Source organism: Colias philodice, chromosome 16 (assembly GCF_061535455.1).
Source record: "Colias philodice isolate Cphi_HAF_F1 chromosome 16, ilColPhil1 Martin Lab GWU primary, whole genome shotgun sequence".
NCBI classification, from domain to species: domain Eukaryota; kingdom Metazoa; phylum Arthropoda; class Insecta; order Lepidoptera; family Pieridae; genus Colias; species Colias philodice.
The window spans coordinates 917,240-933,764 of NC_143101.1; the positions used below are offsets into that span (position 1 = coordinate 917,240).

The window sequence follows — 16,525 nt, forward strand, 5'->3', positions numbered from 1 at the left end:
TTATAATAATTAATAACCTAGGTAGGTACTAGGTAGTAGTTAGTCTTCCGTTTCATTCGTGTTTCTTTAAAGACGCTTTGCTTCGTTAAAATGAAGCAAAGCGTCTTTAAAGTCTAAAAAGTTAGTACATATATTATATTATACAGGGTGTAATCGTTAAGGGTGCTATAACAGATTTTTAACAAAAACCGCTATTTTACGGTACAATTTTAACTCAAAGCACTTACACGTGAGAACAAAGTAATATCTTAATTTAAAGATAATATATTCAGTTCTACGATCATCTTATAAAAATTGTACGACGTCATACAAAATTGTCACTGAAATACGATTTTCCCAGCACAAAGATCGCATAAAATGCAAAAAAATGGGGTCTAAACCGGTACACTTTTAAGAAAATTAAAAGCCTAATCTATCTTCTTACCTATAAATTATTGAGGGATATATAGTCCTTTATAGATTGTGATAATTTTTTTGTATCTAAATCAAAATTTTATTTCAATTATAAGCTAAATTAAAAATACTTGTCGATTTCTTCATACATTTTGCTCTCGCGGGTCGTCAGACCGCGCTCAGAAGCGCTCTTGGAAGGACGGGTGTATCGCTCCTCGTCCCAAAAATAAAAACGAATTAGAAAAAGATTATTGTGCGTATACTGTCGTTTTCGTGATTTGAAATATTTGATACTTTATAAGAGTAAACTGTATATAAGTTTAATATTCCAGTTATTTGTAATTTAAAATTATGTTTTAAAAATTATGTTGACTGAGATCCTCTTTTTTTATGGGTTGTTGAACGGATTGGTGGGGTAAAGCAATTTGACAAAACTTAAATCCAAAATGGCGCCGACGAAAATTTGCCATCTTTTCGTCATGGGTGTCATTTTCATGGTTTTTGGGGTAGCTATTAACCAATATGAGGTCAAAAATAAAATCCAACATGGCGCCGACGAAAATTTTACATCTTTTCATCATGGGTGTCATTTTCATGGTTTTTGGGGTAGCTATTAACTAATATGAGGTCAAAACTAAAATCCAAGATGGCGCCGACGAAAATTTTACATCTTTTCGTCATGGGTGTCATTTTCATGGTTTTTGGGGTAGCTATTAACCAATATGAGGTCAAAAATAAAATCCAAGATGGCGCCGACGAAAATTTTACATCTTTCCGTGTTGGGAGTCATTTTCATGGTTTTTGGGGTGGATATTACGCAATATGAGGTCAGAACTAAAATCCAAGATGGCGCCGGTGAAAATTTTACATCTTTTCGTCATGGGTGTCATTTTCATGGTTTTTGGCGTAGCCATTAACTAATATGAGGTCAAAACTAAAATCCAAGATGGCGCCGACGAAAATTTAACATCTTTTCGTCATGGGTGTCATTTTCATGGTTTTTGGGGTAGCTATTAACCAATATGAGGTCAAAAATAAAATCCAAGATGGCGCCGACGAAAATTTTACATCTTTTCGTCATGGGTGTCATTTTCATGGTTTTTGGGGTAGCTATTAACCAATATGAGGTCAAAAATAAAATCCAAGATGGCGCCGACGAAAATCTTTGTTATTTTATTTTAGTTTACTTCTTTATTATTAAGAAAATTAGGGATGTAACGATACCGATACCGATACCGATATATCGGCCGATATAATCGGGAAGCCGATATATCGGTATCGCCGATTATAAAACAACCGATACCGATATCAAACAATTAAAAAAAACCGCGCCCAATGAACGATGCGGGAGGCCACCCGCGCGTGCGCACTTTGTTTTTTGAAAAAACTACCAATAGTAAACTTTTATTAGGAACTGATTGTACATGTTTAACTTAAAATTTAACTGACTTTGCAAAATAATAATACTAAAATAAATGGTTTTCTTGTTTTTTTGATTTAGCATTGTTATTTAAAAGAATACGATTTACAGTTGAGTCTCTGTTAAATGTTGGTAACTTTTATGCAAAATTCACTATTTATTTTTCTACCAAGCCATCGATATCGGTATCGGTATCGGTATCGCCGATATTTGATTACAAATATCGGTATCGGTATTGTATCGGCAAAATCATGTATCGTTACATCCCTAAAGAAAATTACACCTAATGTCAAATTTTCGTAGCGCCATCTTGGATTTTGGTTTTAACCTCATATTCGTTAATAGCTACCCCAAAAACCATGAAAATGACACCCATCACGAAAAAAGTCAAATTTTCGTCGGCGCCATCTTGGATTTTGGTTTTAACCTCATATTCGTTAATAGCTACCCCAAAAACCATGAAAATGACACCCATCACGAAAAAAGTCAAATTTTCGTCGGCGCCATCTTGGATTTTAGTTTTGACCTCATATTTGTTAAGAGCTACTCCAAAACCTTGAAAATGACACCCATGACGAAAAGATGTAAAATTTTCGTCGGCGCCATCTTGGATTTTAGTTTTGACCTCATATTGGTTAATAGCTACCCCAAAAACTACCCACACTTGCAAATGTGTTTGCTACGTAGGAAAAGTTCAGATTTAAGAGTATCCTAGGTAATGTGTTATGTGACGAATACCTATAATTTATTTCATTCCGACTATTTTTCGGAATAACATACATTTACTAAGAATTGTATACAATGCCGGATTTAATACAGTGCCGGTAACATCATATGTATGATAATAATTCTACATTTCTTAAAAAGCTTTGATATTGTATATGTTATGGACCAAGTGATAAATTGGGCAGTATACATAATGCACGGTCATTATGAAAAATGCCCAATATGAGAGTGCAATTTGATAATAATTATTCAAATAATCAAATTGACCGGGCATTATACATATTGCCCATCACCTTTTGGGCAGAGTAATACAAACATATTTAATTACTATTTTTTTATTGTTATTGTCATTTAACTAATAATATAATATTTAATAAACTAAATATTAAACCACTTAAACAACCAGGCTCATTATTTGGATTAATTACCAAGGACTTCTACCTTAAAAATCCACTAGTTTTTGCATTTAAAACTTAAGGAAAGTCAGCGGCGGCCTTAGGGGGTGGCGAACGGGGCAATCGCCCGGGGCCTCGCTCTTGCAGGGGCCTCGCGCAACAAGCAACAACCCACCCAAGCAAATTTAAAAAAATGAAAATGTGTGCGTGTACTGTGTACGTTCATGCGTGTGTATGAAGGAAACGACGATATTATCTCGGTGCTGAAATACATAATAGAAAACAAATTAACTGAAGTTTACCCCACTATCGAAATAGTCCTGAGAATTATTGCCACCACACCTGTGACAGTTGCGTCTGCTGAAAGGAGTTTTTCGAGGCTTAAAATTATTAAAACATACCTATTTGAGGAATTCGATGACACAAGCCCTTTTAGCCCTTGCTATTCTTTCAATCGAAAATGACGTAGCTCATTCGTTGGATTATTGTGCTTTAATTAAAGATTTTAGCCTTAGGAAAAGCCGCAAATATCAATTTTAAAAATCATCTCTGTATTTGTTAATTTGGTAAATCTTTCTATGTATAAATATATAAATATTTTAAAACTCAAATTTTATTCATTTGTTTAACTTTATCATTTCTCCTCAAACATGACAAATACCTAAACCAAACAACCAGACCTACTTTCGCATCACATACATTTCACAAAGAGCAATGGGCCTCGCAAAGGGCCTGCCGCCCGGAGCCTCGCAATACGTAAGGCCGCCGCTGAGGAAAGTCATATTAAAAATATAACATAAAATATAATTAAATTTAAAACAAAAATTTCACAACGTACCTTTGTTTTATAGAAATGACTTATTATTATTAAACATAAAATAAACTTATAAAGGTCTTTAGGGCTTTATAAAGGTTATTGGCTGTTAATTCCGGTTTAGAGACATTTATTTTCAAAAGAATTTTACAATTCACTTATTCTAATTCAATAGTGTTAACTTGTACACCTTGACAAAAAAGTTAAAAATTTGCGGGTGAGCGGAGAACTACTCTGTACAATAATATCGTCTTATGACGGTATGGCTAATTCAATATAACTGTAGCAAGCATATTTCTCCCTCCCCGCCCTCGCACCGCGTTAAATATAGCTTTATTATCAAATTGCCCAATTGTCATGTAGCATTATAATAATGACCGTGCAATGTGATAAATAATGAAGTTAAGATAGTAATTAATCACTTAGCCCAATAAAGCTAGACATTATTCATAATGCTCGTGCATTATAAATAATGCCCGCATTAATCACCTGGTCCATAACATATACAATTCATAGATTATTATTCAATGAAATAATGATGTAAAATAGTCACACTTTTTTAAGTTGTTTGAATATACTAACATACTTATTAGGATCGTACCTACTAATAAAAGTAACAAAATGAATTTTTAAAGTTCCTAGTAATCTTCTGGAATCAATTTCAATAAAAATACATAATATCAAAAATTAAAAATAATATCAAGTATGAAGATGGTCTATAAAATGGAATGCGCTATGTTTACGTGAGCGTGATATTGCCGCGAACAAAGTTACGTCGTTAGATACCTAAATTTGAGTAACGCAGATTTGTGACAGCGTCCTTAAGTGTGCACAGGCGATTTTTCCGTAAGTATTACAGATAACAAAAAACTTTAAACTGATATCGAAAGTACTTAACCTAATGAGTAAAATGGCCGTAATAAATTTTTAAAAATAAATCGAGAAATATCAAAAAAATTAACTTTAAACCCTCCCATACATTAAGTATGAAATATCATGTGATATGATAACTAGCAGGATTAACAAGCTTGTTGCAATATTCTAATACTGAACAACACTGAATACGAGTCTTCGTTTACACAAAAGATCATGAAAGAATGCTCTCGCTATCTAATTTTAATTATCTATCTAATTCTAATCTAGCTCTATTTTCGTTTGATGTAAATGCACCGTCATAAGAGTTCCCAAATTTTGTTTTACTATACGGAAATCAAATGAGCATTGATTTTGACTCGATTTTACTGTTATACAGTGACGCATTAGGCCAACACGAGCGGCCAAAGTGTACTTTACGTTGCTTGTACGTTGGGCAATGCGGCTGCTGTTGACGCGTTGCTGGACTACTCGCTGTCGGCGGTCGGGCATTCGCAGGTGAATGAGTGGGTAAGTGAGTGGCTGGGTAGAGTGAGTGGGTAGAGTGAGTGAGTGGGTAGAGTGAGTGAGTGAGTAGAGTGAGTGGGTAGAGGGAGTGAGTGGGAGTGAGTGGGAAGTGTGAGCGGGTGGGTAGTGGGTGGGTATTGTGAGTGGGTGGGTAGTGTGAGTGAGTGGGTAGAGGAGTGAGTGGGTAGAGGAGTGAGTGGGTGGAGGCGTGAGTGGGTGGAGGAGTGAGTGGGTAGAGGGAGTGGGTGGGTAGAGGAGCGAGTGGGTAGAGGAGTGAGTGGGTGGAGAGTGAGTGGGTAGAGGAGTGAGTGGGTAGAGGGAGTGGGTGGGTAGAGGAGTGAGTGGGTAAAGGGAGTGAGTGGGTAGTGTGAGCGTGTGGGTAGAGTGAGTGGGTATTGTGAGTGGGTGGGTATTGTGAGTGGGTGGGTATTGTGAGTTGGTGGGTATTGTGAGTGGGTGGGTAGAGGGAGTGAGTGGGAGTGAGTGGGAAGTGTGAGTGGGTGGGGAGAATGGGTGGGTATTGTGAGTGGGTGGGTATTGTGAGTGGGTGGGTATTGTGAGTGGGTGGGTATTGTGAGTGGGTGGGTATTGTGAGTGGGTGGGTAGTGTGAGTGGGTGGGTAGTGTGAGTGAGTGGGTAGAGGAGTGAGTGGGTGGTTGAGTGAGTGGGTAGAGGAGTGAGTGGGTAGAGGGGTGAGTGGGTAGAGGAGTGGGTGGGTAGAGGGGTGAGTGGGTAGAGGGGTGAGTGGGTAGAGGGAGTGAGTGGGAAGTGTGAGCGGGTGGGTAGAGTGAGTGGGTATTGTGAGTGGGTGGGTATTGTGAGTCAGTGGGTAGTGTGAGTGGGTGGGTAGAGTGAGTGGATGGGTAGCGTGAGTGGGTGGGTAGGTTAAGTGAGTGGGTGGTTGAGTGAATGAGTGGGTGAAAGAAAGCATTTTCAAAACATGTGAATGTGTTTCTTAAATGGGATCCTAAAGTATGTTGTATGATACTTATACAGGGTGTCAGAATATGAATATCCCATATATGTACCTACATTTAATATGAAAGATTTTAGCTTTCTTTTTCTTTTTTGGTTTTCTGCTTTAATTACTTCGCAAATTTGAAGTGGCATTTTCCACGCTTTTTCCGGACATTTTCACGCATTTTCCGGATATTTTCCGGGGATTTTCCGGGCATTTTCCACGCTTTTTCCGGACATTTCCACGCATTTTCCGGATATTTTCCAGACATTTTCCAGACATTACCCTGGCATTTTCCGGTTATTTTCCGGGATTTTCCAGGCATTTTCCGGACATTTCCCTGGCATTTTCCGGGGATTTTCCACGCATTTCCCAGACATTATCCGGACATTTCTCAGAGATTTTCCGGGGATTTTCCAGGCATTTTCCGGATATTTTCCGGACATTTTCAGTTTTTCACGCATTTTCCGGATATTTTCTAGGCATTTTCCAGGGACTTTCCACGGATTTTCCGAAAATTTCCACGCATTTTCCGGGCATTTCCCAGACATTTTCCGGTTATTTTCCGGGAATTTCCCAGGCTTTTTCCGGGGATTTTCCTAGCATTTCCCGGGGATTTTCCGGATGTTTTCCAGACATTTTCCGGACATTTCCCTGGCATTTCCCGGGGATTTTCCAGACATTTTCCGGGGATTTTCCAGACATTTACAGGTTATGTCAGGGAAATTCCCGGAAAATATCCGGAAAATGCGTGAAAATGTCCGGAAAAACGTGGAAAATGTCACTTCATATTTGCGAAGTAATTAAAGCAGAAAACCAAAAAAAGAAAAAGAAAGCTAAAATCTTTCATATTAAATGTAGGTACATATATGGGATATTCATATTCTGACACCCTGTAGCCAAAAAAGAAAAAGAAAGCTAAAATCTTTCAGTTTCAAATTTTTTGTTATCTGTAATACTTACGGAAAAATCGCCTGTGCACACTTAACGATTACACCCTGTATACTCTGATACACAGCTAAGATAGCATCTTTTAAAACTCATGCACTAGCTATTGTGTAGGAAGTGCAAGATTGTGATAGAAGGAACTTTAAGAAATACATAGGAGAAAATAGATTTTGAAATAAAACACGTGAACGAAACCACTACCAAAATTAACTAATTATTGGAGCCTATGAGGCGAGGCCTGAAACTATACGATAAAGACTAAAGTATCGTAAATTAAATTCACAGCAATAAATACCTTTATGCGTAGTTTACTAAATTTTATTTGCTTGAACCGGTCACCTGCTTAGTCGTGCATTCTAATAAATGGCATTTTTTAAATATAAATAATTAATAAGCAATCTGGATTTTTGGCTAAATATTAATTATAAAAAAACTACTTTTCTTTTCATATTTTATTACGCTTACTATGTAGGTACCTACGCTTATTATATTATCAATTGTTATTTCCCGGTAAGTACCTAATTAAAATGTAAAATATTTTGTACCGTTCAATGAGTAATGCACACAAACAATAAAATTCAAATTCGCTACATGAGATAAACAAGAGCAACGAGACGAACTGTAAAATGTCGATTACACAAGTACGTAGGTGTTAATCATTGGCCCAAATATTCGCAATAACGTCAAATTAACTTTGTTATATTTTTTAAGCAATAACTACTATATATGTATTTCTGCTTTTCTTGGTCTGCCATATAACTAGATAATATTTACTAATATTATAAAGTGAAGAGATTGCTTGTTTGAACGCGCTAATCTCGGGTACTACTGGTCCGATTTGAAAAATTATTTAATATAAATTAATTCGGTGTTAGATAGCTTATTCATCGAGGAAGGCTACATAAATATCAACAAGCTGCAGGTAAAACCGCGGAGCACAGCTAGTAGGTAATATACAGGGTGTCCCAAAAAGTAGTGATGAACGAAAGCTGGGAGGTAGAGGACCTAGAGGGCTATCCGAATCACCCCCATGTATGTTAAGCAGGATGTTATTCAGGAAGTTGCATCTGTATGTAGGTGCATCAACGGGCTGCATACTTTAGGTAGACACAACTTTGTGATTCTAGCCTGTTCACCTTTACTTTGGGTGTGGTGTGCAATTTAATCTCTTTGCACTTTAACTGTTCATATTAAGTCTGCCATTTAGTATTTAAAAAAATAATGAACCGTAAAATAACCCATCCAAAAGAGACGAAATCACGGTGGATTAAAATATAAAAAATAAACTTAAGAAACATATCAATACCTCAGTAATTAATATAATTTAGGTATATAATAAGTAATTGGCGAATTTATCTAGTACAAGGAGACATTACCATGAAGTGGGTTAAATAAATAAAAAATTAACACAAGGTTAAGTTTTCTTTCTATGCGATAGTTCATACCTCCTATCTATACGTTATCAAAGTGAAAGAGTAAGTACATAATGCTTAGAATTTTTTTAAGTTTTTGTGAGTAAAACACGAATTATAACGCGCCTCCGTCTTTTATGCGAACCATGGTTTTTTTTTATGTATTGGTCGGCAAACGAGCTTGGTAAAAAACTAGATTAATTTTAAGTCTACTAAAATGAAGATATTATGTAAAAAAATTGGTTTTAATAAAATAAAAAAAACATCTCTGCTTATTTAATTGCATATGTGGCTCTATGAAGTCTAATATTTTAAAGAAAAGTTGTGTGTTTGTTTTCATTGAATAGGCTCCGAACTCGGAGACTAGCATAATGCTACAATTACTCCTGAGTATTGCTTTGTTTATAACCCGTGCAAACCCAAGTGGAATAAGATCATGAATGGGGCATATACCTTTAAATAAAACCCAAAACCCAACAGCCAAAGCCCAAAACCCTGTGCCAAAACCCTTACCAAAACCCAATGACACTAAACAAATAAACAGTTAACAGACATTTTCATTGTCTGTAACTACGAAAAAAGTATCTGACATCTGTATAGAGCTGTCATTATGTCTGATTCTGAGTTGTCAGTTGTCACATTGAAATGTCAAAACAAATTATACGAATTTTTGTTTACGATTCAAAGGATAAAGCTTGGATAAAGTAATCGAAATAACAAACAAACAAAGTTTTTATGTCTTATACGCGTTACGTATTTGAGATTTCCTTTCAATAATGACACAGCAATTAATTAACGAAAATAGTAAATACATATTGGAGTAAGTTGTGTACTAACCTATTAATTTCCTATTGGTTTTAACTTTTAAGTATGCAATATGTTATGTATATTATTTATTTTCAGTTTATTCTCAGAACAAACAGTTGATTCGCAAAGTTTGGAGTCAATATGTGCTCAAGTTCAGAAACGATTTCCGAAAGCAGAATACTTCAATCGTGAGTATACTATTTCTATTTACTTATTGAAATGTTAGCAAATATGCCTTATAATAAATAATTATTACAGTATCTCTTCTACTATCATCACTGATAACTGGTGGGGATCTCTCCTTGCCCGGCCAGCGAGTAGTCGCTCTGGCTCTGATCTACGATTTCTACAAAACAGATAGCCCCTTTAGTTCTCTATTTCTGAACCTACTTGAAGGAAAACCAGGACTCTTGCCACTTGCTCCACAGGAGAGGATATTTATAGCACAGATATTTGGGTTTATACCTGCTAATGTTAAGGATGTGAGTATATTTTTGTCTATACAGTTGTAAAACTTGTTCTTTTTGCCTTTATTATTTGCAGTAATGAATTTACTACATATAGTAAAAAAGATTTTGCATCTATTTTTAAACTTGTTACTATTAATCCATGCAAAATGAAAGTTTTATCGTAAATTAATTATAACATTAGTCTCTTAGAAGTAAATTTAACAATTATTATTTATACATCTACTTAATATATTCAAAAAGCAATCAACCAAATTAAAAGTGTTAACACGAAAAATTAAACATCTATAAAAAATAATGAAATAATCATCAATCATTTGATTCTATGTTACAGGTGTTAAAAAAATCAGCCAAACAAGTGATGCTAACAGAAGTAGCGAGTAAGGATCTGGAGTTTGATTACTCGGCGTTACAGTCGCAGGTCACGGAGAGAACTGCAGATATGAGCGCTATAGCGAGGGTCACGGCATCTGCGCTGGTTCCTTTGGGCGATGGGTTAGTTTGTGTTTGAAAGAAGAAGTGTGAAAAATTTATTGACCTTTTTGAAGAAACGCATAGATCCTAAAAAAACCAATTCCTGTAGTATTGATGCCAACAGATCTGATCTCTTCTATATATCCAAGGAATGAGATAAACTTCGAAATATTTGTTTTAATTAATTATGCAACTCATACATTTTGTTTCCAATGATTTAAAATGAAACCAGTGTGTTATCATTATGGTTATAAGTATTTTTCTGACCTTTCTTCATTGTGTTGAATCTTTCTTCCTATTAGATTAATTTTAAGACATGTCACTGCATAAGTTTTATCATTAAATACTTCCAGAAGTCCCCCCAACCGCATAGCGATGAAGGAACTACTAGAAGCACTGATGTCAAATGAATACCTACCGCTGCATAGGACTTTGAAACCAATGGGGCCGATCCCACCTCCACCGTTCCTTTTAGACCCATTGGATGTTAATTTTGCTAAGGATGTAAGTATTTTTTATATCTTATAACCAATTTGAAGAGAATCAAAACCTACATGGTACTTCCCGCGAACACACAATCTTGAAATTTTATACGAAGCAACATCTTATAGCACAGATAAAGGAAAAATTGTGCAAAGTATAAATTTCCAGTTACATTTAAAAAACAGGTTTATGCAGAACGTTCGGTGCGTGAGTCCGACTCGCACTTGGCCGGTTTTATTTATATTTATTTGAACACGCATCATACTTGGTGCTTTAACTTCTGGAACAGAAGATATTATTCTTAAAATATTTTAAGTAATTTAAAAGGTTAATTTTACTTCAGCATCTCAGCAGCTTATTGATTTAATAATTTTTGATGAACATAGGTTTCTTTAGTTATTTATGAAAAACATGATCTTCTATCATAGAACTATAATAATTATTATGTGGCAACTTTATACATTTTTATTTTATACAGGGTGTTTGGAAAAATCTACCGAATCGTGGAACCTACGTGCCTCTATACGACACAGATCTAGACGGTCTGTTAGGCTTAAGGCCGCCGGAAAAAGTGGAAAAGAAAGTGGTACAAACACCTAAACCTAAGGTAATTGGAAATAAAATAATTTATTAATTTATCCTTTTGAATGAAGGAATTGAATTGTTTCAATTTTCGCATACTGATTAAATGAGTCTACATAAAGAAAAATAAAAAAGTTATAATCCATTTATATCAATTTAATCCTGTTCTCCACCACAATAGATAGAAAAAACCAATTTTAAATCTTTCGTCTCTAGATAAATGAAGTCATAATTTTTTTCCATTTTTTTTTATTTTTGTCACAAAAATATTTAAATTTTAAAAATCCAAAGCAAATTACCTCTTTTTAACGCGATAGATTTTAAACGCGATTTATTCATTAGGTATATTATTTTCCCGACGTTTCGCACACTTTGCAGCGAGCATGGTCACGGTGAGACTTAAGATGTTAAAAATCTTTAATTTCTAAAGTAGAATACTCGCGTAAAATCAAACACTAGAAAATACTATCTTTGCACATGTTATTACAGACCGCCTCCTTGGTACAGTGGTTGACGCGTGAGCGTAACACCAAGGGGTCCTGGGTTCGATTCCCGGTGGAGACGAAGAAAAAAAAAATGTCTCGGTCTGGCAGGACACAGAAGGCTGATCACCTACTTGTCCCTAAAGAAATCGATCAGTGAAACAGATGTATAATGCATCTGCCCCTTACCCCACTAGGGGACATGGGACTTCACTTCACATGTTATTACAGGAAGAGAAAAAAGAGAAGCCAGAAGAGAAGTTAGAGGAGCGAGACGCGACCAGTACGGTCAGTGAGGCGAAGGAATTAACACAATTGGCTTTAAAATCTGCGTTATCTGTAACACATCAGCAACGACTCTTGGCCATATTGGACCAGACACCGGATATAGTGTATGAAATTGGTGTAACACCACCACAGGTGAGGGTTTTAAATGATCTTTTTAACTAAAACAAAATCTAGCGCCATATCATATCGTCAGGAAACGTCTGAAAAGAGCTAATGTTGATGTTGAGCTACGTTAGAAAGGGGAATTAGGGCACTGGTTCTGGTTCTCAAATCGCCAAATCATTCTGTCCAAATATCTGCTCATAGTCCGTTGACTGATCGCAGATGTCAATAATAAAAAAAAAAAAAAAATATCATATCGTCTAATAATACCTTTATTTATATACTAGTAGAACAATATCTAAAGTGTTTTGTTGTTTGTTTGTTTGAATGCACTAAGCTCAGGAACAATCGATTTTTTTTGTTTTGAATAGGTTTATATAGGAAGTCTATGGGATGTTTCATCATGACATACTAGTAGTAAGATAACCTAGTTGAAGTATAATAATTAGTCCGGGATACATCGCCCATTTTTGCAAGTGATTACTATCAAGCTAATTTTTCGTGAGTAGCTTTATTTTGATGAGATGCCCAATAATTTCATGTACGAAACTCTCGATTGTGGTAGCTTACAGAGGTAACAAGGATAAAAATGTTTGATTTGACGGTTCTCAAATATTTATTACGCAATTTGTAGGACAATATGTCTGTTGAATTATATAAGTATTAAATAAGTGAAAATAAAAAAATCTGCTGGTTAGTAATCATTTATGATGACTTCGTTATCGATACACATTGGAAAGGGGGACTCTTTGATCAAATTATAGATTTTGCAGGACAAATATTTTTTCGAATAATTTACATAATTATCTTGAGATTGAACAAAAAAAAACATTCAGTTAGTACTTAATATTTGAGAACCATCAAATCAAAATATTTTATCCTTGTTTCCTCTGGTAGCTACCACAATCGAGAGTTTCGTACATGAAATTATTGGGCATCTCATCAAAATAAAGCTACTCACGAAAAATTAGCTTGATAGTAATCACTTGCAAAAATGGGCGATGGATCCCGGACTAAATGAATTACGTGACCAGAAACATTGAGTCTCTAAATTGAATTTAAGGGATAACATTATAAGTATTTTTTTCTATATAATGGACTAAATAATTTATTTATTATTAATGTTACAGCTCCCAGAGCTAGTGGAAAACAATCCGATGGTGGCCATATCTGTGCTGCTCAAATTGATTCACTCGCAGCACATCACGGAGTATTTCTCCGTGCTCGTGAACATGGAGATGTCGCTGCATTCTATGGAGGTGGTCAATCGGTAAGATTTTATTTAATTAGTCGATACTGTATAACTTGCGAATTTTTTGTTCAAATTCAAGCCATATTTTAATGGATTTTTGGTACATGGTTAAAAATTTGCGGCGCCGTACTGCCATAAATTAAAGATCGAATTAATAATAGTAGACAATAGACATGCAGGTATTTTTTTTTAATAATGAAAGCGCAGTATTCTGTAACGGGCGATTAAAATTTAAATTCAAATTGCTTAGCATAAAAAGATGATGTTGAATTTACAAAATAACTAATAACACCAAATAAATAAACACAAATATTTGTTCTCATCACTAAATTTTCTCGTTTCTTAAAATAATATAATAAAAACATTCTGTATAATCTCACAACCGTCCACAGACTAACAACATCAGTAGATCCGCCAGTCGAGTCGTACACCTCTACATATATACTACCTATTACATATTATTGTAAATACTTTACTTATGATCGTCCACAGACTAACAACATCCGTAGACCTGCCAGTGGAGTTCGTACACTTATACATAAGTAACTGTATATCCACGTGTGAGACAATCCGCGACCGATACATGCAGAATCGGCTCGTGCGGCTCGTCTGTGTGTTTCTGCAGTCGCTTATTAGGAACAAGATTATTAATGTTAAGGTGGGTAGTCGGATTTTATTGCTTGTGTCACTTTTTTTAAGTATTTTATCTTAACTTCTAGATCATTTTCCTAGTTTAACTAGAATAAACCCTCGTGTGTGATGAGAAATAGTAATAAACATTAATAATTGTGTTAAAACTACTTACTTATATTTTGCAACAAGCGGAATAAAAAATGACTTTCACTAGACTCTATCCTCAAATATTAAAAATTTCAATTCCAGGAATTATTCATAGAAGTAGAGGCGTTTTGTGTAGAATTCAGTCGAATTCGCGAAGCGGCGGCGCTATTCCGCCTCCTCAAACAACTGGACTCGGGAGAACACAAGGAAAAAGATTAACGAACGAGGTTCTTCAGGAATAAACTTAGACTGAGGAAGCTTGGAAAGTGATGTCACATCTGGCAAATAATCTTTGATAAGTCATAACATACAACGAATATAGTGCTAAAAAGATCTTTCGGCACGTAGCAAAATTCGGAACTAATGCTGTCTTCTTGTAAAACGTCACTTGAAGACGATTAATAGAGGAGTGTGTTGTTAGATGCAGTTATGATGTTTCCCTATTTACCTATTGTAATTTGAAATGTCTTATTCCGAAAACTCAAATAACACAAAAAAAATTAATTATGCTAACTACGATAACTCCATCGCACAATACTCTACGAAAAAAAAAGTTTCCTCAAAATTAAAAGAGCAGCTTAGCGGACCGTTTCTAAATTTCCTGAAACAAAGGATATTTTTAACACCGGAAACTTAGAGCGAGCGCCCACGAGCAACTTTGTCTCCGCAACAATTTTGTCTCCGCAACTATTTTGTCTCTCCAGCCATGGGCTAGTATGAAAGTGCGCGTACGTAGCGACGCAACTCCCGGGAGACTTTTTTGTCCGCGGGTTCGGAGACAAGCCCGCGACGCAACTGTCGCCCTATCTATTGGTTTCAATGCAAGTGCGCGCACGGCGACAAAAATGTTGCCAGGCGACGGCCGCCGGCCAGTTGCCGCGTAACCGGCGTAGCGATAATACCTATTTATGTCAACGTATTTATTCTCGTACACAGTAGTTTTAACCGACTTAAAAAAAAGGAGGAGGTTATCAATTCGGCCGGTATATTTTTTTATGTATGGACACCGATTACTCCGAGGTTTCTGAACCGGTTTACGTGATTCTTTTTTTTTTTGATGCGGAATGGTGTGGAATTGGTCCCATAAATTTTATTCGGATAAGCCCAGTAGTTTTTATTTTATGAGCATTTTTGTCTGGTCTCGATGACTTAATTGAAATGTAGCAAGTAACTTTGATTTATTTCCAGGTAACCGATTGAGCTGAAATTTTGTATACGCATGTAAATTGGATAGCGATGAAACATTATTATGAGATAGAGCTGATTTGATGATGGAATCGGAAGGTGGCCATATGAACTTAGTAATATATTGACTCAACTTTATAGAGTTTGAGCTCGTTTGATTCGTGTTGAAAAATACACTAAAAAGTATCTATTAAATAAAAACTACTTTACTTTTTACAATTACGATTACATATCTATACTAATATTATAAAGAGGAAAGGTTTGTAGGTACATATGTATGGTTTTCAGTTTTCACGCATAAACTACTGAACCGATTACAATGAAATTTAGCACACATATAGAGGGTAACTTGGATTAACACATAGGATAGGTTTTATCCCGGAAATCCCACGGGAATGGGAACTATGCGGGACAAGAGCACAGACCACAACCGTCTCTTCGAAAACCATGTTGATAAATGAAGAAAATTTTAAAGAAAAAGTTGCGTTGCTGTCGCTTTCGTGAGCGCATCGTTCAAAACTTTGCGAGGAGACAGCGACAGAGACAAAATAGTTGCCGGGCAACTAAGTTGCTCGTGGGCGCTCGCTCTTAGAGTGCGTTTCACGAAAGAGTTCCCCTGCCGTTATGTTGGCATACCTGACTGTCAAAAACGAAAATATTTTTTTTTAATCAAAAATGACAGAGAAAATATTCTCCTTTCTTCCTAGCCTTATCCCTATTATCTTACGGGGTCGGCTGCCTGAAAGGAGAATATTTTCTCTGTCATTTTTGATTAAAAAAAAAATATTTTCGTTTTTGACAGTCAGGTAAGCCAACATAACGGCAGGGGAACTCTTTCGTGAAACGCACTCTAGCATCCACGCCCCTTTGACAGTGTCATCCAAATGCCAAAAGATCATTGTTCTATAAACTATCTGTCTATGTGCATATGAATACAATGTTCAGTTAGTCAGGCTGTAAGCCATTTGGTTTATCATCGACGTTAGCAAAACGGACACATTAAATTATGTACTGGACTTAAATTATTCTGAAAAATTTTGTATTGAAAAAAGGATAAAAACTATCGGCTCGCGTGATGCGTCAGCATAGCCAGCTTAAAATGAATTTTCGAGTTGATTAGCTAAAGTTAGTAAGTAAGTAATTACTACGAAAATCGAAATATGACGCATCTGTCAAA

At 35.7% G+C, this 16,525-nt stretch overlaps 1 protein-coding gene across 1 annotated transcript; it reads left to right on the forward strand.

The window, feature by feature from the left end:
- The first annotated feature begins 9,090 nt into the window (after positions 1–9,090).
- Positions 9,091–14,794, forward strand: Not11 (CCR4-NOT transcription complex subunit 11). The gene is made up of 10 exons (XM_089704973.1): positions 9,091–9,266; positions 9,350–9,441; positions 9,512–9,735; positions 10,055–10,215; positions 10,548–10,698; positions 11,156–11,284; positions 11,973–12,161; positions 13,262–13,401; positions 13,876–14,041; positions 14,266–14,794. The coding sequence occupies exons 1-10, from the start codon at positions 9,223–9,225 to the stop codon at positions 14,380–14,382; spliced, it is 1,413 nt and encodes a 470-aa protein (XP_089561099.1). The 5' UTR covers positions 9,091–9,222; the 3' UTR covers positions 14,383–14,794.
- The last annotated feature ends 1,731 nt before the right edge of the window (positions 14,795–16,525 follow it).